Below are 25,431 nucleotides of genomic sequence, written 5' to 3'. Positions count from 1 at the left end.
GGAGTCGTTTCTGCGGGATTACTTTTCCGGAGCCGCTTCTGATTGGACGCTTTGGCGGATTGCGCGCGACCCTTTAGACACCAAACGGCCGGGAGCTCTGACCCTTTCCTTTCCGTGCTCCCAGCTGGAAAGCGGAAGCTGGGGGAGGGACTTCCGGCCTCGGGCGTCTGCAAAGGCCGGGGTGTCGGCGGCCTAGGTCGGTGGGCTTGCGTGGAGTGCGCTGCTACGGACCCCCTCCGTGCGGGCTGAGTGCTGGGGCTCTCGGACCTCGCGGCTCGCAGCACAATTACCAACCAAAGCTTGTTAAATGAGGACAAATAAAGCGGGCGTGCGTGCGTGCGGGCCAGCCCCGCGGATTTCTTGTAGCAGTTGTCCCCGCCTACTCCCTTGTACTTCCAGGTCGCGGGGGAGGGAGTGCGTCCGACAGAGGGGCGGCGGCGGAGGCTGGGCGCTCGCACGCCTGCCACGGTCCCTTAGTAGGGCCTTCCCCCCGACCCCGGGGTCTCCTCACCCCGCAGTAACCGCCTAGGCTTCGGCCGTGGCCGTCCCCACGTCCTCCCCCTGACCACCTGCTTGAACGGTTGGAGACTGAAAACTGCTGCAGGGAGCACAGGTGGAGGCTGTACAGAAACACGCCAAGCCCCCCTCCCCGGGGAAGCCCACCCGGGCCAGTCAGGCAGCCCCCGACCCCAGCGCTCCGTTGCCCTGTCGCAAGCCCCGCAAGCGCCGTGGGCGGCAGAGCGATGGAGAAGCGCCTGCAGGAGGCCCAGCTGTATAAAGAAGAGGGGAACCAGCGGTACCGGGAGGGGCGGTACCGCGACGCCGTGAGCCGGTACCACCGAGCTCTGCTTCAGCTGCGGGGCCTGGACCCCAGCCTGCCCTCCCCAATACCCAGTCTGGGGCCTCAGGGCCCGGCTCTCACCCCCGAGCAGGAAAGCCTCCTGCACACCACGCAGACAGACTGCTACAACAACCTAGCGGGTAAGAAGAGGGCGGAGGGCTGGGGAGAGCGCAGCAGGCCAGGCACACGGGCGAGAACTGGCGCTCTGGCTCTGCCCCGAGCTGGCTGCTTCCGGCCTCAGCGACAGCTGCTGCTGTTTTTTAAAGTTTACTTATTTGAAAGAGAAAGGTCTTCCATCCCCTGGGTCACTCCCCCCAATGGCTGCAGACCGCCAGGAGCCTGGAAGCTCAGCCGGGTCTCCCCGTGTGCGCAGGGCCCAAGCATTTGGGCCATCGTCTGCTGCCTTCCCAGGCACGTTAGCAGGGAGCTGGATCAGAAGTGGAGCAGCTGGGACTCACACCAGTGCCCATGTGGGATGCGGGTGTTGCAGGCTGAGGCTTAACCAGCCTTGCCACAACACTGGCCCTGGAGAATTCTGTTTTGTTTTTTTTTTTTTAATTTATTTTATTTTATTTTTGACAGGCAAAGTGGACAGTGAGAGAGAGACAGAGAGAAAGGTCTTTCTTTACCGTTGGTTCACCCCACAATGGCCTTGGCCGCACCGCGGTGCGCCCGCCGCGGCAGCCACTGGAGGGTGAACCAATGGTAAAGGAAGACCTTTCTCTCTGTCTCTCTCTCACTGTCCACTCTGTCAAAAAAAAAAAAAAATTAAAAAAAAAAAAAAACCACACAACTTAATGCGTGCCCTCTCCCCCAGTGGGGTTTAGTGGGACCTGCCTATTTGCAGTTTTGAGAAGGTTCCAGGTGATGCAGATGTCCTTAGGAACTTTTCAGGCTACAGAGAAGAACTGAACCTATGATCCAGTCATTGTTTCTTTAGAGAAAAGTTCGGCTGGTGGAGTGGCTCATGTGTAGTCCAGGGTTTGCATAGCTTTTCCTCGTTTTTTTTTCTATTTCCTAAACGTCAGGTAAGTTGGATGACTAGTATCTTCCGTGTCCAGGTAGCCTTGCAGGAAGACGTGGATGCCATAGTTAGTAACACTAGGTTTAACTTCATTAAAAAAAAAAAAAAAAGCAGACTCCTTAGGTCTGTTCTGTGCCAGGCAGAATAACCATAGAGCTAATTGACTATTGAAACAGCCCAAGGCCAGAGAAGTTACAAATGGCAATTAAGCTTGGTAATGGTTGTTTTAAAAAGTGATTTTTTTTTTTAAATTGCAATACACAATAGTTGTGGTTGCCTGAAAACCTAGCCTTTTTATAGTATGTGTCCAGTGCTACTCTTAGGCTCAAATAACAATAGTAATTATAGTAGCTATTGTTTTTGTTCATTTAAGTCAACAATTTATTAGGTGCTGAGGATTAGCAGTCCAATAAAACAGACAAGAGCTCTGTCCTCATGGAACAAATCTTCAAGTGGAGGAGAGACAATAAGCAAAAGGACTAGCATACATATAAGGGGGTGATAAGTACTGTAAAGTGGAAAACGGGAGTAGTGACTGCCACAGGCACGGGGGTCTCCAGTGGATAGGCAGGCTCCTACAGAGAACAGTTGTGAAATGCCACTGCCAGACAGGTTAAGCCCTTGTACACACGTTAACCTAAGTAAGTATCTGTTGAGACAAATTTGACAGTAAGTGGTGGAGCTAACATTAATCCCAGAGGGGCCAGTATTGTTGCACAGTGGGTTAAGCTGCCGCTGAAGACACCAACATGCTGTATCACAGCACCGGTTCCAGCCGCAGCTGCTCTGTTTCCCATCCAGGTTCCTGCTGAAGTGCCTGGGAAGACTGGATGGTGGCTGAAGTGCTTGGGCCACTGCCTCCCATGTAGGAGGCCAGATTGGACTCTCCTCTCCTCTCCTCTCCTGCTCTCCTCTCCTCTCCTCTCCTCTCCTGCTCTCCTCTCCTCTCCTCTCCTTTTTTTTTTTTTTAATAAAGATTTATTTATTTATTTTAAAGCCAGAGTTACAGAGGGAGAGAGATCTTCATGGACCGATTCACTCCCAAATAGCCAAAGCAGCTGGGGATGAGCCAGGCTGAAGCCAGGAGCCAGGAACTCCACCCAGGTCTCCCATGTGTGTGGCAGGTGCCCCAGTACTTTGACAGTCTTGTGCAGCTTTCCCAGGCACAGTAGCAGAGAACTAGATCTGAAGTGGAGCAGCCAGGAAGTGGAGTGCACTTGTGGGACTCTGACATTGCAGGCAGCGTCTTAACTCACAGCACCACCGTGCCAGCCTCCAGGAGGGAGCTCTTACCCCTAAGTTTGCCTTGGCCCAGCCCTGGCTCTTGTAGCCATTTGAGGAGTGAACTAGTGGATGGAATGTCTCTTTATCACTGTGCCTTTTAAATAATAAATCTTTTAAAAAATTTTTTTTGACTCAGAGGTCTTAAGCTTAGAGCTTCAATTGCTATTGCAGAAAGATGTACATTATTAAAGAATCAGATATGTATTAGAGAACTGACCAAATTTCAAGGAAACAAGATGTTTTAGAAATGGGTGCATGTCAGCCGTTGCTGTAGCATAGCGAGTGGAGCCGCCACCTGCAGTGCCGACATCCCATAAGGGTGCCAGTTCAAGTCCCAGCTGCTCCACTTCTGATCTAGCTCTCTGCTATGGCCTGGGAAAGCAGTAGAAGCTGGTCCAAGTCCTTGGGCCCCTGCCCCCACGTGGAGACCTGGAGGAAGCTCCTGGTTCCTGGCTTTGGATCGGCACAGCTCTGGCTCTTGTGGCCAATTAGGAAGTGAACCAGCGGATGGAAGACCTTGCTTTCTCTCTCTCTCTAACTCTGCCTTTCAAAACAATAAATGAATCTTTAAAAAAAAATAAAATAAAAAGAAATGGATGCATGTAAATATGCTGACTCCTCAGGTGGACGTGAGGGTGGAGACTATGCCATTTGAGCCTTTGGGAGTGCTTGGTAGGTGTTCCGTGAAGGCTTACTGAATTAAAGGTGTTCCTGTATCCAGTACTTGTAGCATGTCAGGCAGCTTATTTACATTCTCTCTCATCCTCACAAAAATTTTACAAAGTACTTACCATTTATTTCCCCCATTTTACAGATGAGGAAATCAGGTCATGTCACTGCCTAAAATGTCCCACCCTTAGGAGAAAATCCAAACCCTGCCCTCTGCCTTCGGGCCTGGTGACCTGAATCTTCCGTGCACTGAAGGCTGAAAGGACATTTCCACCTTCAGTTCTCTTCTCTCAGTCTGGAATGCATGGCCCTTGTCATTCAGATCTTGGCTCAAAGGGAGTTTGGGGGGTGGTGTTTATTTGCAGTGGTCTGCCTTGGGCTGAGACTGAAGCCAGAAACTGGGAGTTTTATTCCAGTTCTCCCATGTGGGTGGTGGGAACCCAACCACTTGAGCCGCATTAGCAGGAAGCTGGAATTAGGGCCGAAAGCTGGGGGTGAAACCCAGGTATTCTGATGTGGGTCACAGGCTTCTCAGCCAGCATCTTGACTGCGAGGACTTCTGTCACCAAGCTGTGCCCTGACGTGGGTGCCTCTCTAACCCAGCAGTTTTATTTGCCTCAGAGCACTCTTACAAATTCATTCGTTCATTACTTCTCCTCCCACTTGGGGACTAGGATGCAAGCTCTGTTGAGTCATCAAGCTGTCCGCCTTGTTCCTCTAGTCCTCTGCTTTTAGTGTAGTGCCCAGCACATGGTCCACACCCAGTAACTAGCTGTGAAGTCAGTCAGTGAAGCTAGGGTGATGTATCGCTGGAAAATGTCTGACCACTTGGGTGCAGTAGAGGGGTTGCAGACATAAGCCCAGATCCTTCACTCTCCTCATCAGCCTGCGTTATTCTTGAAGTCTTCCTAAATCATCCAAGAAAACCATGACATGAAATGTCACAGAATGAGGATGACTTGGGGGTGAGGAGAGGACTTTGTTTACCTTTCATACTTAGTCCACCTGGGAGCCGTAGGATCTTGGACAAGTTACTGCTGTGAGCCTCGATGCCTTCACGTGTTAAATGGAAGTGGTAACACCCATTTTCTGGTGCGGATGAGAGGGTGAAACCAGAGTGTGTATAGCAAACACGCAGTTGCTTTCTGTTTCTTCACACAGTGTATGCCAACTGTTGTGGACAAAACTGCAGTACGAGGACAGTGGTGACATGGGGAGAGGGGGAGGGATTCAGGACACAGTGCCTTGGGTAGAAGAGATGCAATGAAGAATGTTAAATAAGTTATGTATAAATGAAGTATACCCTGGCCACTGTCCTAGCTGCACCGAGCACAACGCTAACACAGTCCTAGAAGACAATTGGCCGATCCCAAAGTTGAAAGTGATGGTGTGAAGCTTTTCTTCACTGCTGCACCTCCCGCCTACAGTGGTGTCTGGCACCTGGGAGATGCCTTCAGTATTTATTAGAAGAGTAAATGTCAGTATCATCCTAGGCTTGGTATAATCGAGTCTTCCTCTGTTTTCTCCCCCATTTTAATTGGCCCCTTTAGCCTGCCTCCTTCAGATGGAACCAGTGAACTACGAGCGTGTGAGAGAGTACAGTCAGAAAGTCCTGGAACGGCAGCCTGATAACGCCAAGGCCTTGTATCGGGCTGGAGTAGCCTTTTTCCATCTACAAGACTACGACCAGGCTCGGCACTACCTCCTGGCTGCCGTCAGCAGGCAGCCCAAAGGTAAGCGAGGAGGGCATTCGAGTGGGAAGGATGAACAGAACTGTCCTGGTGAGGTGATGTCTGTGGAAAGAGGGTTTTTATCCTTTCAATCTGTTGGTTTTGGGGGGTGCGGTGGGAACAGGTAATATAGTCACATGCTTCAAAATTCAAAAAGTATAAAAAGGCTGGGGCCGGCACTGTGGCGTAGTGGGTTAAGCCACTGTCTGAAGCACCACCAGCATCCCATATGGGCGTTGGTTGGAGTGCTGACTGCTCCACTTCCAGTTCAGCTTCCTGCCAATGTACCTGGGAAAGCAGTCAGGATGGCCCAGGTGCTTGGGTCCCTGCACCAAAGTAGGAGAACTGGAGGAGGCTCCTGGCTCCTGTCTTCAGCCTGGCCCAGCCCCAGCCATTGCAGCCATTTGGGGAGTGAGCCAGTGGATGGAAGATCTCTGTCTCTTCTTGCTGTAACGCTGCCTTCCAAATAAATACAATAAAACTCTTTAAAAAAAAAAAAAGGTATACAGTGAACAGACCATTATGCTCCTGTGTTCTTTTAGCACAGGAAAACAATATTTTATTTATATCCTCAGGAAGTATTTATGCTTAAACATATATGTGTGTGTATGTATAATGTATGTATATATAATGTATATATATGAGATACATAAAGGAATATATCTATTTCAAAAAGTTTGGGAAATTGGAGTTAAAAGATAGATTTTGGTATAAAAAATTTTGAAATATAGGAATTTTTGTTGTTTTGTGAGACAGCAAGTGAGCAAGTGAGTGCTCTCCTCCACCAGCTCAGTACCCAAAGCCCACAAGGAGGGAGGTGGGTGGACTAGGGCTGAAGCTGGTCGAGATCTCCCACACGAGTGGCAGGAACGTCCCTGCTGCTTCCTAGGATTTGAATTAGCAGGAAGCTGGAATGAGGAGCAGGCTGGGAATCAAACCCAGATACTCTAATGAGGAGCCCAGGCAGCTTAACTGCCAGGCTAAACGCCTGCTCCTACACTTTTTTTATAATCATTTTCCATTAACTTTTTGAAGACCTCTCACATGCATGGATTTCAAAGGTGTATGGCACCAAAATAAACATTATCTTGTAATTCCATCTTCCACAGAGTTTGTGAAATCCATATGATAAAGCAGTCAGCATGGGGGCATTATTGAAAGCATTGTTTTTCAAGGTTCTGTTCATAACCTTCAAGAGCGTGGCTGGAACAGGACATCCCCATGGGTAAAATTGGCAATACTCATGCTGCCAGCTCCCCAGCTGGGTTCTGGCCCATCATTTCATCCTTTTGCTCAGCTAACCCCAGGTGTGACCTAGATAAGAGCATGCCTACTGAGAGAGAATTTGACACTTAGTACTTTGTTTCCAAGGCAAAAAGGCTATTATGAGGTGGATGACAGACTTCATTCCTGTGTTCGTTTTCCTGTGCTGCTTGTTCCAACACAGAAAATCGTCTCCTGTTTTGCATTCTCACATAGAACAGCCACTGGGTGCAAGAAGCAGAGTGTCCCCAACAGCAAGGCCTCCTTAACTTACATGAATGGGGAAACCATTATGTTTTTTTTTTTTTTTTTTTTTTGACAGGCAGAGTGGACAGTGAGAGAGAGAGAGAGAGAGAGAAAGGTCTTCCTTTGCCGTTGGTTCACCCTCCAATGGCCGCCGCGGCCAGCGCGATGTGGCCGGCGCACCGCACTGATCCGATGGCAGGAGCCAGGAGCCAGGTGCTTTTCCTGGTCTCCCATGGGGTGCAGGGCCCAAGCACCTGGGCCATCCTCCACTGCACTCCCTGGCCACAGCAGAGGGCTGGCCTGGAAGAGGGGCAACCGGGACAGAATCCGGCGCCCCGACCGGGACTAGAACCTGGTGTGCCGGCGCCGCTAGGCGGAGGATTAGCCTAGTGAGCCGCGGCGCCGGCTGTATTTTTTTTATTATTTTTATTTTTTTGACAGGCAGAGTGGACAGTGAGAGAGAGAGACAGAGAGAAAGGTCTTCCTTTGCCGTTGGTTCACCCTCCAGTGGCCGCCGCGGCTGGCACGCTGCGGCCGGCACACGGCACTGATCCGATGGCAGGAGCCAGGTACTTATCCTGGTCTCCCATGGGGTTCAGGGCCCAAGCACTTGGGCCATCCTCCACTGCACTCCCTGGCCACAGTAGAGAGCTGGCCTGGAAGAGGGGCAACCGGGACAGAATCCGGCGCCCCAAACGGACTAGAACCCGGTGTGCCGGCGCCACAAGGCGGAGGATTAGCCCAGTGAGCCGCAGCGCCGGCCAAAACCATTACGTATTAACAAATATATAAAATATGAGCCACTTGTTCATGTCCGTTACCTGCAGAGTCTTCAGCGACTCCATGGAAAGTGCACAATATAAAGCAAAAGTGCATGCAGTACATGGATTTCAAAATTTTTCTGTACCAAAGTCATCTTTAAAAAAATTTTTTTTTAAATTTTTATTTATTTGAAAGGCAGAGTGACTGAGGGGGAGAGAGAGAGAGATCTTGCATCTGCTGGTTCACTCACCAAATGTCTGCAACAGCCAGGGCCAGGCTAAAACTAGGAGTCCAGAACTCCATCTAGGTCTCCCATGCAGGTGGCAGGGATGCAAGTACTGGAGCCACCACCTGCTACCTCCCAGCACATTAGAAGGAGCCTAGATCAGAAGTGGAGCGGAGACTCCAACCCAGGCACTCTGATTCAGGTTATAGGCATCCCGAGTGGTATCCTAACTGCTCTGCCAAACGCCAGTCCCTGAACTTAACTTTTTAATTTCACATTTCTGTGAGCTTTTTAAAGTATCTTTGTGCATAGATTAACTACCATCTAAATGAATAGTATCTTTAGAGGCTCTGCTATAATGATAACTGTTTCATCAAATGTCCCCAAGAGTAACTCCCTTTTGTGACAAAATTAGCAACCAGCTTAGCTTTCTATAGATTTTTTTGTTTTGTTTTGTTTTTTTGTTTTTTGACAGGCAGAGTGGACAGTGAGAGAGAGAGAGACAGAGAGAAAGGTCTTCCTTTGCTGTTGGTTCACCCTCCAATGGCCGCCATGGCCGGCGCACCGCGCTGATCCGATGGCAGGAGCCAGGTGCTTCTGGTCTCCCATGGGGTGCAGGGCCCAAGCACTTGGGCCATCCTCCACTACACTCCCTGGCCACAGTAGAGAGCTGGCCTGGAAGAGGGGCAACCGGGACAGAATCCAGTGTGCTGGCGCCACTAGGTGGAGGATTAGCCTGTTGAGCTGCGGTGCCGGCCAGCTTTCTATAGATTTTAAAAACAAAATGGAGGCTGGCCCTTGGCACAGCAGATGATGCCTCAAGTGCTTGGGTCCCTGCCGCCTGTGTGGCTCCTGGCTCCCGCCTGGCCCAGCCCTGGCTGTTGTAGGAGTGAACCAGTAGAAGGAAGATCTCTCTCCATCTATCTCTGTCTGTCTCTCTGCCTTTAAAACAAGAGAAAAAAGTAAAAATTCAAACTGATATTAACAAGATGCACTATTGCACAGAATGACTGTGATATATCCAGATCTTGGGGAGGGGAAAATGGGAGTGGGTTGGCAGTCCTCACCTGCCCCCCAGTGTAACTCTGGTCTAACTGCCTCTTACTTGCCTTCTCCTTCTCCTTCCAAGATGCCAACGTCCGGCGGTACCTCCAGCTGACACAGTCAGAACTCAACAGCTACCACAGGAAAGAGAAGCAGCTCTACCTGGGCATGTTTGGCTAACGAAGCAGGAAAATCGCCTTCACTTGAACTTAGATGGGCCATTGCAGACCCACCCAGGGGAAACCTGAGCCTCCACCGCAGAAATTTACCCTATACCTCTGACCCCAGGTGGATTTCTGTTTTGTTTCCAGTTTTGCACAGCCTGTTAACAATGTATAATCTGTGTCTTTTGTTGTTGTCTATCATGTATGTATTTTTACAGCTCTCACTCAGTACATGTTCCATTGGAGATTTTTGCCTTGAGAAATAGAATCAGAAAACATTCATCCACTAAGGGTGGAATAATCTTATCTCTGGCACACTTTAATAATAGTTGTTGCTAGATGCATTCATATGCAGGCTAAAGGCTGGCAGAGGATGAAATAGTAAAGAAAGACATTTATTTTCTTAGATGGCCAAAGCCAAACTAGGAAGTATGTTTTTTGTGAAACCAGACAATTATAAATTGGGCCCAAATGTATTAAAATGACAGATTTTAAGTTGACCATTTTGGGTTTATTTCTTATTTTCCTTAGTATTTCACACACATTCATATCCTTTTTCTCCCCCTACAAAAGTATGTGGTGTCTATTTTTCTTTCATGTAATTTCTTGTCTTTCTGATTGTTCATATTCTGATCATTATCAGAGTATACTTACTTTCTCATTAGACTATTCTGTCTTAAAACTTCTGAGTCAAGGATTTAAGTGTTAATTTTATAAGCCTTCAGCCATCATGCCAAAAAAAGAGAAACCACCCAAGTAAACATTTTAATGTGTAAGAGGCACATATCTGTAGCATGTACACTTCTCTAACAAAGGAAAGATGGAACACCAAGTCTTCTAGAAACAGTACCATGGTGAAGTAGAGTAAAAACAAATCTGTTCTGTGCCTCTCACCATGTGTCTTGCAAGAGCTCAGGTCCAGACAGAGGAGACAAACCATGAGGAAGGGCTGCTCCCGCTTAGTGCCTGTCAGTCACCCCATGGAACTCTCTGGAAGCTAAGTTGGCCATGGGTACAGTTTGCAGATCTAGGCTGCATCGATCAGGAGCCCCTTTCTCATCCTATTTATTTGTCCTGCACCTTAATAAGTCAAGGTAATGAGCATGTGTCGTTAGCCACCATATAACCACAGAACAGGTTTCAGCTAGAAAAAACAAACCAACCCAAATACACACAAAAATCCCTTAGCCCTTTATCAGTAACACTTTCTCTTCCTACAGCCTAGACTCCTCTTTATTCCTCTCTCTATATCTTTAAACAATACAACTATCAGCTTACAAGAAGTTTTTCTAGTAAATAATCTTATCAAGTGCAAGGACAGAACTAATAAAAGTAAATTGTCTTACTGCTCTCCCAAGCTTCTGACATTGCTAAGCTTACATTTCTTGGCCACATTTTGTCATGGTTGCATGCTTTGTTTGCTTTGGGCTGGTTTTGCTTTCTGATCTCTGTTTTATTTCAAAGACTTGATGTTATAATAAGCTGTCTTCTACATCAGTAAGGAAAAAAATAAAAAATTTAAAAATGTATTTTAGAAATTGATTGCACTGATCTTTTTTATTAGCACCACTAAGAGCACAATGGTCAGGCTTACATTTCAGATTTTATTTCAAAGCCCCGCTCATAAGGGATGAAAATGAACAGGAGAGTGGACTATGGCAGGCAGTTTGAAGCAGGTCTTGAGGAGGTCTGACAAGTCTGCATCCTGAAGGAATCAACCGGAGGGTGCCCACCTCTGTATTCAGAAGTTGGTAGGGGGGTGGCTGTTCACCTTCCCAGTGCTTAATTGTTGCCCCACGCGGGAGCTGAAGGTTCTGAGTGAAGAGAAAGCATTCACGGAGGATGTGAAGGTCACCTTTGGCACCCAAGGGAACGTGTACAACAGGGTTTCCCAAACTCATACCCACCACCTTCACAATTTTTTTTTTTTTTTTTTTTTTTTTTTGACAGGCAGAGTGGACAGTGAGAGAGAGAGACAGAGAGAAAGGTCTTCCTTTTGCCGTTGGTTCACCCTCCAATGGCCGCCACGGCCGGCGCGCTGCGGCCGGCGCACCGCGCTGATCCGATGGCAGGAGCCAGGAGCCAGGTGCTTTTCCTGGTCTCCCATGGGGTGCAGGGCCCAAGCACCTGGGCCATCCTCCACTGCACTCCCGGGCCACAGCAGAGGGCTGGCCTGGAAGAGGGGCAACCGGGACAGAATCCGGTGCCCCGACCGGGACTAGAACCCGGTGTGCCGGCGCCGCTAGGCGGAGGATTAGCCTAGTGAGCCGCGGCGCCGGCCCCACCACCTTCACAATTTTGCCCAGACCACGTTACCTACTCCCTAAACTACTATTTAGTCATAATCTTATTTAAATATCTATCTTTAAAGGGATCCTTTGGACGCCAGAACATTGAACACTATAGGGGTATGATCTGCAAACTCCAGCCTACCAAACCATAAAACAAACAGCTATGTTTTTTCCAACAAATAAACTGCAAAGACAAAGTATTAAAAGAAGCTTAAGAGACATGACATTGATGTAGTTTGGATTCTGGCTTGAAATAAAAACAATTAAAAGTATGAGATAATCAGGGAAACACGAATTGTCAGTTAAGTGTGAAAATGGTATTTGGTCTTTATTTTTTTTTTTTTAAGATTTATTTATTTATTTGAAAGAGTTACACAGAGAGAGGAGAGGCAGAGAGAGAGGTCTTCCTTCTGTTGGTTCACTCCCCAAATGGCCACAACAGCCAGAGCTGCGCTGATCTGAAGCCAGGAGCCAGGAACTTCTTACAGGTCTCCCACGCAGGTGCAGGAGCCCAAGGATTTGGGCCATCTTCTACTGCTTTCCCAGGCCATAGCAGAGAGCTAGATCAGAAGTGGAGCAGCCAGGACTCAAACCGGCACCCATATGGGATGCCGGTGCTTCAGGCCAGGACGTTAACCCTCTGCGCCACAGCAACGGCCCCTTGGTCTTTATTTTTTAAAGAGTTCTTTTAGAGATACATACTCAGATTTCTTACTAGAGCGGACTTTGTATCACTTGCCAAGAAAAAGAAAGCATAAAAATATATTTTAAATACAAAAGTGTTAGTAGATGTCCAAATAGTAATTTTTGGAAACTCTGACTTTGAAATAAAAATCCAGTGCGAAGGCTGAAACCATTTTGTGAAGCCAAGTTTGGTCAGGTGTCTGATCAATAGAGGTATTAGATACCAAGCAAAGGCATACACTCAGAAAATAGCCAATCAAGAAATGAGATCACAAACTAGAAATCTCAAATATATATTATATATTAAAAAAGAGAAAAGGGTTGTTCAAAAACTAAGCTTGTGGCTCACAAGCAAGCAAGTTCTCAGGGTGAGACTCCAAACAGTTTGGGACTGGACCCATCCATAGACAGACAGGATTTTGGATTAGTGTAAGGAAGCATTGCATCTGACAACTACAAGCAGGACTGTTCAACAGTAGGCTTCCTGTGAGGATAGTGAGTGCTCTTCGAAGCACAGGTTGGTAACATCTAGCAAAAGAAGGATCCCCATGTGAGGAAATTAGATGGGTTCATCTCTAGGAGCCTGTGGTTCCATGAATCCTTGGGAGAACAGCAAGCGCTGTGGAAACAAGAGAACTCTGTTGATCACGCCTCTACAAACGTCCTCCTGTCCCACAGATAAGCAGCCCACACCGGCCTAAAATGGGTTTGATTACTGTTTGAAAGGCCTTGCAAATGAATGCCTGCCACTTGCAATGAATGATGCGCTGTATCTTGGGAACCAAAAGCAAACGCTTGTTCTGCAAGAGACTCTTGCCAGTAACAGGGCCTCTTCACTTTAGTATCACACATGACATGATCGCAGCATGGCTGCGACAATGGTTACCATGTTCCTGACTGTCCAGACACATTACATGCAGTATATATAAGCAGACATATTTATGCCTTGCTTTTAGGAACTGATCTTTCAAGGTAACTGATTTTCTTTCTCCAGCTGTTTTTTTTATTTATTTATTTAAAATTTTATTTGAAAGGCAGAGTTAACGAGAGAGACAGAAACAGAGACAGAGACAGAAGATATTTTTGATCCACTGGCTCACTCCCCAAACTGCCGCAACAGCCAAGTCTGGGCCAGACTGAAATTTGGAGCCAAGGGCTTCTTCTGGGGTACCCACGTGGGTGCAGAGATCCAAGCACTTGCACATCTTCTGTTACTTTCCCAGGGACATTAGCAGGGAGCTGGAACAAAAGTGGAGCAGGGTCTATTGCTGTGGCATAGCAGGTAAAGCTGCCACCTGCAGCTCCAGCATCAAATATGGGTGCCAGCTGAGTCCCAGCTGCTCTACTTCCCTAGATCTAGCTCCCTGCTAATGTACCTGGGAAAGCAGCAGAAGATGGCCCAACTCCTTGGGCCCCTGCAACCACATAAGTGACCCAGAAGAAGCTCCTAGCTCCTGGCTTCTGATTGGCCCAGCTCTGGCTGTTGCAACCATTTGGGGAGTGAACCAGCAGATGGAAGATCTGACTTTCTCACTTTGTCTCTGCAATTCTGCCTTTCAGGGGGGAAAAAAAAAATTGAAGCAGTCAGGACTGGAACTAGCACCCATATGGTGCTGCCATTACAGGCAGCAGGTTAACCTGCTACACCACAAAACTGGCCCCTGTGTCTTTTAAAATTGAGATATAATTCATAGGCCATAAAATCCACCCTTTTGAGGGCAGAGAGAGAAAATCCTTCCATCTGCTGGTTCACCACCCCAAATGCCCGCAATAGTTAGGCTGGAGCAGGCGAAAGCCAGGAGCTGAGAACTCCATCCAAGTCTCAAACACGGGTCACTGGAGCATTATCTGCTGCCTCCCAGGATGCTAAGGGCTGGGATCTGGAACCTGAAGCAGAGCCAGGGCTTGAATCCGGGCACTCTGAAAACGAGGTGCAGGTATCCCAGGTGGCATCACCCACTGCACTCAATGTCCATGCCTTACTTAAAAAGATCATTTGAGAAGCAGACAGAGCTCCCACGCCAGTACACTCCCCAGATGCCCACAGTGGCTCTCAGCTGGCATCAACCCCAGAAGTCAAAAACTCAATCTAGGTTTTCCATGTGAGTGGCAGGAATCCAATCAACTTTGGGCAGTCACTGCTGCCTCCCAGGTCTGCGTTAATAGAAAGCTGGATTCAGGAGTCAGGGCCAGGACTCAAACCCAGGAACTCAGATGCGGGATGCACCTTAACTACTAAGTAGGCCAAAGGCGTGTGCCCTCTTATAGGCATTTTGATTTGCTACAATTTACTATGGAAGGCCTTGGAAAAGGTGTTCCACTCAGCTAGAACAGCTATTTATTTGGATCTTGCCTTGTCTCAGGAAGGAATGAAGGCAGTAATATATTTGCATAAATAAAATTAGAAGCTATTTAAAAGATAAAGTAGGTTATTCCAACACAAGGAATGTGTAAGGAATAGAATTTTTTTTTTTTTTTTTTTGACAGGCAGAGTGGACAGTGAGAGAGAGAGAGACAGGGAGAAAGGTCTTCCTTTGCCGTTAGTTCACCCTCCAATGGCCGCTGCAGCCGGCGCACCGCGCTGATCCGATGGCAGGAGCCAGGTACTTATCCTGGTCTCCCATGGGGTGCAGGGCCCAAGCACTTGGGCCATCCTCCACTGCACTCCCTGGCCACAGCAGAGAGCTGGCCTGGAAGAGGGGCAACCGGGACAGAATCCGGTGCCCCGACCGGGACTAGAACCCGGTGTGCCGGCGCCACAAGGCGGAAGATTAGCCTAGTGAGCCGCGGCGCCGGCAGAATTCACTCTTTAAGCAACAGAAATGTTAAGCATCATATTTCGCTCCCCCTGATGCCACAGTTAAGGAGTTCTCTTTGGCCAGTTTTTTTTTTTTTTTTTTTTTTTTTGACAGGTAGAGTTAGCGAGAGAGAGAGAGAGAGAGAGAGAGAGAGAGAGAGAAAGGTCTTCCTTCCGTTGGTGCACCCCCTAAATGGCTGCCACGGCCGGCACTGCACCGATCTGAAGCCAGGAGCCAGGTGCCTCGTGCCTCCTCCGGGTTTCCCATGGGAGTGCAGGAGCCCAAGCACTTGGGCCATCCTCCACTGGCTTCCCGGGCCACAGCAGAGAGCCAGACTGGAAGAGGAGCAACGGGGACTAGAACCCGGTGCCCATATGGGATGCCAGCGCCGAAGGTGAAGGATTAACCAAGTGAGCCACGGCGCCAGTCCCATCTTTGGCCAGTTCTTTGCTGTTCAGTTCCTTCTCCTTCCTGTAACTTAAAAACAGTGGCTTGTTAGGGAGATCTCACAGTGCTGAATATGCCATGCAGGCTCACAAAGAGAGAAAAGAAATTAGGAAAGTGGACTTGTACTCATAGTTGTTTTTTTGTTTTTTGTTTTTTTTTTTAATTTTTTGACAGGCAGAGTGGACACTGAGAAAGAGAGACAGAGAGAAAGGTCTTCCTTTGCCGTTGGTTCACCCTCCAATGGCCGCTGTGGCCGGCGCACCGCGCTGATCCGATGGCAGGAGCCAGGTACTTATCCTGGTCTCCCATGGGGTACAGGGCCCAAGCACTTGGGCCATCCTCCACTGCACTCCCTGGCCACAGCAGAGAGCTGGCCTGGAAGAGGGGCAACCGGGACAGAATCCGGCGCCCTAACTGGGACTAGAACCCGGTGTGCCAGCGCCGCAAGGTGGAGGATTACCCTAGTGAGCCGTGGCACCGGCCTGTACTCATAGTTTAACCTTGGTACTGAGGTCCTCAGGTACCAAGGAGAGGATCTGTATGGACCCAGCTAGTCCTCGGCCTCAGCTCTGCTCCTCCTCTCGGGCTAGGCAGACCCTTTTCTTAATTCCTAGAGCCCTTCTGTTGCTCATCACATAGCGCCCCAGCCCCCATTCAACTGCTATGCCCACTGGTCAACAACCACCTATGTGACCTTAGGTAAGCAAGAGAACCCCTGTAGGCTTTTGTCATCACCCTTATAAAGTGAGGGGTAGAACTGGATGAACTCCTAAGACCCTCCCAAGCAGAGTTTCTTGCGTCAGCTTTCCCCAGTCCCCATTTCCACACCACCATAGGCCCTCACCTTCCCCAATAATCTATCACCATGTGGCCCAGTGCTTTGCGCCTTCCCAGTTTCTCTTCTGTTTCCAAAGACCTCAATTCACATTTATGACATGTAGGCCAAAATATCAAGTCATCAGTACCTGTTGAGACAATCACCCAAAGGCCTTTCTGTGTAGAAAGCAGAGGTAACAAGGGAACAAAGCCACTCAAAAGGGACAAAAGAAGAAAAACAATAGTTCTCCATTAATTACCTTCATCAATATCTTAAACCAACACGCATGGTGTTTGGAGTCACAAGCCAGGTTCAAATCCTGATTCGCCCCTTAACCAGCTCTGTGACTGTCACCAAGTTAACTTTGGATTTTTATTCTTAAAGTTGTCTAAAAAAAAAAAAAAAATTCACACACGGTGTGTGTGTGAATGTTAACACCCAATACCCCATAAAGTTGTTGAGCATCAAATGAATATTTATATGAAGTACTTAAAACAGCCCAGAACACAGTTACAATAAAAAACCATAATTGTGTAAGAGTCCCTAGTTTGCATATTTTCCTAAGTCTCCATTGCCTTCTGCCTTTTTCCTCATAAGCAATCCGACCCCTACCCCTATGCCAAGTACAGATGGGGGGATTCATAAAGAACTGGAGGAGGGTATGAGGCGTGCGGGTTTGTGGAAGAAACCAGCCAACACCAGTCCAAAGAGAGACTTTCACTGCTAGCTTTATATTTCAAAACATAGAGTTGAGAAGCAATCACACCTCAAGGAATTCCCCGTGCACTTGGAGAGAGCGGAATGATACACTCTGCCCCATAATGTCCTGCGTATCTGGCTGAGCAAAGAAAAGTAGGGACTTTCAACCTGGCGGCACTGGCGTGCCGTCACTCAGCCAGAGCGATGCCATGTAAGGGCAGCAAGTGCAGGCTGGCATCAGCTCACGCACCCCCAAACGTCAGTTTTTGGGGCCAAGTACAAAATCTTTGGGTGGTCCTCCACCACTGCTGCTCTGCCTGTCTGCTGTCGGGGAGCCCGGGAGGGGCTGGACGCCTAGAATGCAGCCAGCCTCCGGATCCGGCTTACTGCGTTTGGCCAGGTCCTCATTGTGAGCCTTGCGGATGTGGCGGTAGAGGTCCCCTGACTGCGTGTAGCTGCGCAGGCAGTAGCGGCACTCGTAGGGTCGCTCTCGGGTGTGCACAGTGGCGTGTCGCCGCAGTGTGTAAGAGCACGAGAAGGTCTTCCCACATGTCTTGCAGGTGGGAACATCTTCAGTAAAAACGCCAAAGCTTCCTGGGGTTGCTTCATACTCAGAAGGCGGGTAAAGCGGCTCGTGCAGGGCTGGGGGTGCAGGCAGGGGAGAGGTCACCAGTCCTCGATGATACTGCCCCGGGCCTGGCAGCAGATGGTACGGCAGATGAGGGTCAGGAGGCAGGAAGTGGTCACTCGGCCCCACCTCTGCCAGTCCTGCTGCCCCTGGCTCCTCAAAAGCCTCTGGCTGGGAGGGTTGTCCACCATAAACAGCTCCTCCAGGTGGAAACAGTCCTTCAGGATCCTGGGGCTGTCCATCCGAAACATCCGTCTCCTCATCTGAGATCACAATAGCTTCCACTTTCACCTGGACCAGCTCAGCTTCAGCTGGGGCTGGAGCCTGGGCTGGAATTGGGGCTGAGGTCGGGCCTGGGGCCGGGGCCGGGGCCGGGGCCGGGGCCGGGGCCGGGGCAGGAGCCGGAGCCGGGGCCGGGGCCGGGGCCGGGGCTGGGACTGCAGCTGGGGGATAGAAGCCTTGCAATGGTCCTCCAGTCTCCCTCGGTTCCACCACCCTCAGACTCTCAGGGCCCATGTCAAGAGGCGTCAGGGACTCCACGGAAACAGCTGGGAGACCAGAAGAGAAGTAGTTTGCAGGAATTGTCTCCGTTGAGCTACTGGGGCTGGCAAGAGAGAGATCAGCCACTGGTGGGGGAGGTGCCCGGAGATGTGGTGAGTCAACCTCCATGCCGGGCTGTGTGGTATCAGCCCCGCCAAGCATCGGTGGCTCATCTGGAGGGCGGACGTTAGGCGAGGGGACGGCTGGGCCTTTCCATTCCTCTTTGCCCCAGTGGCCCGATGTCTCAGCAGATGCCAGGGAAGGCTGGGGGCCACGGGAAGTGCTGGACAAAAACTCCAAACTGGGGGGCTGTGAGTTGGTCTCCTCCTCCTTCTTGGTACTGTCTGCTTCCGTCAGGGCCCGGGCCTGCAGCCGCTGCTTGCACACCTTAACAATGTCGTTCATATGCAAATAGCTGGCAGCAGCGAGCACGTCCTCCAGCGGGGTATCCCCCCTGAGGGCCAGCTGGCCGGCATACATAAAATCCAGAAGCAACCCAAAAGCAGGGGCTGTGACAATCTCATTGTGAATACACACCAGATCCTTCTTGTCCAGTTCCCGCTCCTTGTAGAAAAGCTGGAAGAACGGGCTGCACGAGGCCAGCACAGCCCGATGGGCTAGGAACTGGGTGCTACCCACCATCACGGTGCAGTCACAAAGGAAACCCTGGGACTGCTGCTCCCGGAGGCTCTGCAGCAGCTGCTGACTGTGTTCTGGGAACTCCATAGCATCCCACGGAGGGAAAGAGGCCCAAGAAAGGTCCCCACCAGTTGCTCCCTGGGAAGAGAGGACAGTGGGTTAGGGCAGACAACTTCCCCCGCAGCCTGAACGTTAGCCCTTAACTATCGCTTGCCACCCCAAGGCCTCTGGCAACACAATCCCGACCCCAAGACACTCGCTTAAGTTACTACCCGGCTCTCTCCTAGATCACACCCAAAGATCTATTAGCTCCGCCCCCTCGGCCTAACCTTTACAAGCCCCGCCCCCGTTCACCATAGCCCTGCCCCCGGAAGTCCCGCCCCCTAACCAGCCTCCGCTTCCTCGATGCCCACCCGGTAGCTTCCAGCGGTTCCTCCAACTAGCAGTCTCTTTTGCTCCCAGGCCTTCCCGGGCGATGCCTCTACGCCCCACTTCTGGAAGTCCCTGAGCTTCTCCTTCTCGCATTCCAGGGGCTAAAGACTGCCAGGGTGGGAACTAGCAGAGAAAGCTGATCCCTCACCCACCACCCAGCAGCCACCAGGCGAGCTCCGCCCCTTCCCACCTTCTCAGTTCTGATTGGTTCAAGCTCGCCCTCCCCCGTCACGGATTGGCCCACAGTCCTCTAGTCCTCCCACCACGGCCGACGTCTCCAAATGGATACTCGCGGCCATCGCTCAGGCAATTCGGCACCGGATTGGTTGCCTTTCCTGTCCTGAACATTTTCCTCTTTCTCCCGCCTTCTTTGCCTCAGAGCCCTCTGGATTGGTTGAACTTCCCCATCTACCTGTGGCCTCAGGTGGGCGGGGACCGGGCTGCTGGGAGCTGAACACTGGAGGCTCCAGGTGGAGCGGGAGGTCGGCAACTCCGCAGAGCGCCAGAGCGGGCTGAGCGCCGTCCCCGCTGCAAGGTGACCTAGAAAGGGAGAAGCAAAAGACTGCTGGGCTGTTGCATCCGCTCGTCAGCTAAAATAGAATATTACAAAAACCAGTGGCAGTCACACATGAATGTGACTGAAAACGAGCATCAAGGTAACCGATGGGGACCCACACTGCTTACCAGAGCGTGGCGCCCAACAGCCAGTTACACAGCTTTTTATAGTATTCTGTCCAGGAGGGCTCACGATTTTGAACCCCTGGTATGCGGTGAACAATAACAAACCCAGAATATGGTGGAAGATAACAGTTAGCAATAACAAACCCAGGAACAATAACAAACCCGAGATACGGTGGTAAGATAACAGCACAGGGCGCCTTTCTGTCAACTTAGGCAGAACACTGTGTCCTAACTGTGGGCAGTAGCCACGAGGCTCCGAACTGCGGTTGTCTCTTGAGGGTTCCTCCCAGCAAAATTCTGTGATGCTTTTGTTGCCCCCTCTTCCAACCGGATGGTTCGGGGCCCTTGACTCAGCACCAGGTGTGTCAGAAGACAGCTGCGAGGGTGCTGTCGTGGTGTCCCTAGCCTGTGCTCCATGGTCAACTCGCAAAGAAGCGTTGCAGTGGCCTTTTCTATGTCCACAGCATACTGAGCAGGTGCTGTTAGGAAGGGTGGGGGTAGGGTCAGGGCTCTTGAACATCTCATGACAGAAATAACGTAATTCTGAAGATTTTTATTTATTTATTTATTGGAGAGGTAGAGTTACAGACAGAGAGAGGGAGAGACAGAAAAATATTCCACCTGCTGCTTCACTCCCCAAATGGCTGCAATGGCCAGAGATGGGCCAATCTGAAGCCAGGAGCCAAGAGCTTCTTCTGGTTCTCCCACATGGCTGCAGGGGTCCAAGCATGTGGGCCATCTTCCACTGCTTTCTCAGGCCATAGCAGAGAGCTGAATCGGAAGAGGAGCAGCTAGGACTCAAACCACCGCCCATATGGGATGCAGCACCACAGGTGGAAGCTTAGCCTACTATGCCACAGCGCCAGTCCCTGAAGAAATCTTTAAGAGTCCCTGGACACTCAGAGGAAAGGTATATACCGTTGGGAGTTGGTGATTTCTGCCTCTTATCTGTTGCCAGCAGTATGGCCCACAGGTTATCCAGAACAATAGTTCAGTGCCCGGTACCAACCCCTTCACTCCCCATACCCCCCATCTCCACTTCGTTCTGCAGGTAAGCTTTCCAATCAGACCTGAGTTTGGCAGAATTCATCTACCCAACAAACTTGTACTGGAAACATGCAAGTGGTGCTGGCTTTGGGGACTGTTGTGGCACAGTTGGCTAAGCTGCCACCTGCAATGCCAGCAAAATATGGAAGCACTGATTCGAGACACCTGGCTAGAGGGACTCGCAGAGGGACTGCAGTAATAGTCTTAGAATCTTATGTATTTGAAAGACAGAGTGACAGAGAAGGAGAGACAGAGAGATCTTCCATCTGATTCACTCCCCAGATGGCCACACAATGGCCAGGGCTGTGCCTTACCAAAGCCAAGAACCTGGAACTCCATCTGGGTCTCACACATAGGTACAGGGGCCCAGGTACTTGGGCCATCTTCTGCTTTCCCAGGCACATTAGCTGGGAGCTGGATTGGAAGCAGATCAGCCAGGATTTGAATTGGCGCTCCAAGGGGGCTGGCGCTGTGGCACAGAGGGTTAAAGCCCTAGCCTTAAGCTCCGCATCCCATATGGGCGCCGGTTCTAGTCCCGACTGCGCCTCTTCCGATCCAGCTCTCTGCTATGGCCTGGGAAAACAGTAGAAGATGGCCTAAGTCCTTGGGTCCCTGCACCCATGTGGGAAACCCAGATGGAGTTCCAGGCCCGCCTGGCTCAGCCTCAACTGTCGCAGCCATCTGAGGAGTGAACCTTATCTGGCTCCTGGCTTTGGATCGGCACAGCTACAGCCATTGCGGCCATCTGGGGAGTGAACCAGAGGATGGAAGACCTCTCTCTCTGTCTCTACCTCTCTCTGTAACTCTTTCGAATAAATAAAATAAATCTTAAAAAAAAAAAGAAAAGAAAATGAATTGGTGCTCCAATACCACATGCCAGTGTCACAGGTGGTGGCTTGACCTGCTATACCACAATGCCAGCTCCAAAAATCTTATTTTTTTCAGATTTATTTGAGGGGTTGGCACTCTGACATAGTGGGTAAATTTGCCACCTGCAGTGCTGGCATCCCATATGGGTGCCAGTTTGAATCCCAGCTGCTCCTCTTCCGATCCAGGTCTCTGCTGTGGCCTGGAAGGCAATAGTAGATGGACAAGTCCTTGGGACCCTGCACTTGTGTGGGAAGATTTGGAAGAAGCTCCTGGCTCCTGGCTTTGGGTCAGCTCAGCTCTGGCCTTTGTGGCCATCTGGGGAGTGAACCAGTGGATGGAAGACCTCTCTGTCTCTGCCTCTCTCTAGCTCTGCCTTTCAAATACATAGATATATTTATAAAAAAAAATATTTGACAGAGTTACAGAGAGAGACAGATAAGAGATCTTCTATCATCTGGTTCACTCCCTAGATGGCCACAAGGGCCAGGGCTGGGCCAGGCCAAAGCCAGGAGCCAGGAGCTTCCTCCACATCTCCCATGTGGATGGCAGGGGCCAAAACACTTGGGCCATCTTCCACTGCTTTTCCCAGGCTATTAGCAGGGATCTGGATTGGAAGTGGAGCAGCCGGGACAAAAACCAGTGCCCACACAGAATGCCAGAGTCACAGGGGACAGCTTTACTTACTATGTCACAGCATTCTCCAAAAATCTTAACTCTTAAGACTTAGTTTTCTGGGGCTGGTGTTGTGATGCAGCGGGTAAAACCACTGCCTGCTGTGCTGGCATCCCATATGGGTGTCAGTTTGGTACCAGCTACACCATTTCTGATCCAGCTCCCTGCTCATGTACCTGAGAAAGCAGCGGAGGATGGCCCAAGTGCTTGGGCTCCTGCACCCACGTGAGAGACCCAGAAGAAGCTCTAAGCTCCTGGTCTCAGCCTAGCCCAGCCTCGGCTGTTGTGGCCATTTGGGGAGTGAACCAGTGGATGAAAGATCTCTCTCTCTGTCTCTCTGCTTCTGCTTCTCCTTCTCTGTAACTCTGAATTTAAAACAAATAAATAAGTCTTTACTCTCCCCCCAAAAAGATTCCATTTTCTAAACATTCAAAAGCCAAAGACACTGAATATTACACAAGATAATCTAGACAAAACATTAAATTTCTTTCCCTTGTTTGATTGCCTAAGGTAAAGAAAACCTCTTGTACTGTGTCTCTTCTGATAGGATGCTCATCCAGATAACTTGGAAGTTAAACCTGATGGAAAAGTACTCAAACTTAATCAGATACTGGAAAAATAGGTATACATGTTTTTCCTAGGTAGGAAGATAGAAATTAGTTTACATGTGTGGAAAGAGGCTAAGTAAAACAAAGCACCTGCAAGCACTCCGTGGAAACAGCCCGGTACTTTAAATCACAAAGCCCTGACCATACTGCAATAACTTTAAAAGCTGTCCCAGGCTTGCACCCAAGGAAGGCACCCAGGAGCATCCTCTTTGCCTGGCTCCGAGTGGACTACCCAGTTCAGTGACAATGGGTACTAAAACCTTGGGCTAAATGTCATCTACTTCACATCCAGCAAACCCTTTGTCCAAAAGGGGAAGGCCAAAAGGTGGGAAAAGCAGGACCCTATTCCCTTATAAGCTCCAATCTAAATGCAAAATGCGTTGGAAGCTCTCAGTTCTTTGCTGAGAGGCCCACTGGCCTGTTGGATGTATTCATGTAGCCTTGCTTACCCTAGTCTGAATGGCTGGGCATCCTCTCTCAGATCTGTCTAGAGAGGTGCCCTTTTTTTTTTTTTTTTTTTTTTTTTTTTGACAGGCAGAGTAGATAGTGAGAGAGAGACAGAGAGAAAGGCCTTCCTTTTTTGCCGTTGGTTCACCCTCCGATGGCCGCCACAGCGGGCGCGCTGCGGCCAGCGCACCACGCTGATCCGAAGGCAGGAGCCAGGTGCTTCTCCTGGTCTCCCATGGGGTGCAGGGCCCAAGCACTTGGGCCATCCTCCACTGCACTCCCTGGCCACAGCAGAGAGCTGGCCTGGAAGAGGGGCAACCGGGAAAGAATCCGGAGCCCTGACCGGGACTAGAACCCAGTGTGTCGGCGCCGCTAGGTGGAGGATTAGCCTAGTGAGCCGCGGCGCCAGCCGCCCATCTGTTCTAATGGATACACTACTCATCAAACCTTGTTGTCTTGCTTATCACTAATCTCTGTCTCTTGCTTGAATTTTTTTTTATGGGAGGACAAGGACCTCTATACCAGCCATCTCCACTTACAAAATTATGGCAGTGACTGAAAACATCTTTAGTATGTTTTTATCAAAAATTTTCTTTAAAGATTTATTTATTCATTTGAAAGGCAGAGTTACAGAAAGAGTGAGAGAGAGAGAGAGAGAGAGAGAGATGTTCCATCTGCTGGTTCACTCCCCAAATGGCCACAATGACCAGGCTAGCTCAGGCCAAAGTAGGGAGCCAGGAGCTTCCTCTGGGTCTCCCACAGGCCCCTGTTTCAGGGGCCCAAGGACTTGCTGCCTTCTCAGGTACATTAGCAGGGAGCTGGATCAGAAGTAGAGCTGGGGCCAGCACTCCAGCCGTTGCCGCCATTTTGGGACTGAACCAGCAGATGGAAGGCCTTTCTTGCTGTCTCTCCTTCTCACTTTCTGTAACTCTACCTCTCAAAATAAATAAATAAATAAATAAATAAAATCTTAAAAAAAAAAGTGGAGCTGCCAGGACTTGAATCGGCATCCATATTGGATGCCAGTGCTGCAGGTCATGACTTTATCCCACTGCACCACAACGCCAGCCGCCAACAATTTTTTTAAAAAATATTTATTTAATTATTTGTAAGTCAGAGTTACAGTGAGAGAGAAAGGAACAAGTCTTCTATCCACTGGTTCACTCCCCAAAGGGTACAACGATGAGGCCTGGGCCAGGCCAAAGCTGGGAACCAGGGGCTTCTTCCAGGTCTCCTCTGTGGGTGCAGGGCCCCAAGCACTTGGGTCGTTTTCCACTGCTTCTCGCAGGCTTTTGGAAGGGATTTGGATCAGAAGTGGAGCAGGGGCTGGCGTTGTGGCATAGCGGGTAAAGCCGCGGCTTCCATTGCCGGCATCCCATATGGGCGCCAGTTCGAGTCCCAGCTGCTCCACCTCTGATCCAGCTCCCTGCTATGGCCTGGGAAAGCAGTGGAAGATGGCCTGAGTCCTCGGGCCCTGCACCCACGTGGGAGACCCTGAGTAGGCTCCTGGCTTCAGATTGGGCCAGCTCCGGCCTTCGCGGCCATTTGGGGAGTGAACCAGGGGATGGAAGACCTCTCTCTCTCTACTTCTCTCTAACTCTGCCTCCCAAATAGATAAAACCTTGAAAAAAAAAAAAAGGCTACTATCCACCTAGATACTTAACACCACATTGACTATGGGAAAGCAGTCTGTAAAATACTTGCTGAATGACTCCGCTGTTAAAATAATTATGTCATCTTTCACCAGGAATTAATTCAGTTTAAAATATTCAGTTCACAAATACTTTAAGTTACTTGGCGGAGCGGGCAAGGTTTGAGCGCCAGTCGGAGGAACCGAGGGGCGGAGCTTCATCAATCCTCCACAGGGAGGCCCAATCG

General features: G+C 49.9%; 2 protein-coding genes and 1 long non-coding RNA gene across 3 annotated transcripts; 1 reads left to right on the top strand and 2 right to left on the bottom strand.

The window, feature by feature from the left end:
* The first annotated feature begins 99 nt into the window (after positions 1 to 99).
* Positions 100 to 10,791, top strand: TTC9C (tetratricopeptide repeat domain 9C). The gene is made up of 3 exons (XM_008274365.4): positions 100 to 981; positions 5,369 to 5,551; positions 9,175 to 10,791. Exons 1-3 carry the CDS (start codon positions 744 to 746, stop codon positions 9,267 to 9,269), a joined length of 516 nt encoding a protein of 171 aa, XP_008272587.1. The 5' UTR covers positions 100 to 743; the 3' UTR covers positions 9,270 to 10,791.
* A 4,817-nt stretch (positions 10,792 to 15,608) lies between these two features.
* Positions 15,609 to 19,347, bottom strand: ZBTB3 (zinc finger and BTB domain containing 3). The gene is made up of 2 exons (XM_008274363.4): positions 19,210 to 19,347; positions 15,609 to 18,934 (listed from the first exon to the last, which is right to left on the bottom strand). The coding sequence occupies exon 2, from the start codon at positions 18,881 to 18,883 to the stop codon at positions 17,249 to 17,251; it is 1,635 nt and encodes a 544-aa protein (XP_008272585.2). The 5' UTR covers positions 18,884 to 18,934; positions 19,210 to 19,347; the 3' UTR covers positions 15,609 to 17,248.
* Positions 19,348 to 19,640: 293 nt separating this feature from the next.
* On the bottom strand, positions 19,641 to 25,429 carry LOC138848779 (uncharacterized). The gene is made up of 2 exons (XR_011386846.1): positions 25,348 to 25,429; positions 19,641 to 19,768 (listed from the first exon to the last, which is right to left on the bottom strand). It is a non-coding gene; the product is annotated as an uncharacterized lncRNA (long non-coding RNA).
* Between the last annotated feature and the right edge of the window lie 2 nt (positions 25,430 to 25,431).

This window comes from Oryctolagus cuniculus, chromosome 1 (genome assembly GCF_964237555.1).
Source record: "Oryctolagus cuniculus chromosome 1, mOryCun1.1, whole genome shotgun sequence".
NCBI lineage: Eukaryota > Metazoa > Chordata > Mammalia > Lagomorpha > Leporidae > Oryctolagus > Oryctolagus cuniculus.
Note: the sequence above shows the minus strand (reverse complement) of the source record. Positions and strands in the feature narration are given on the sequence as shown.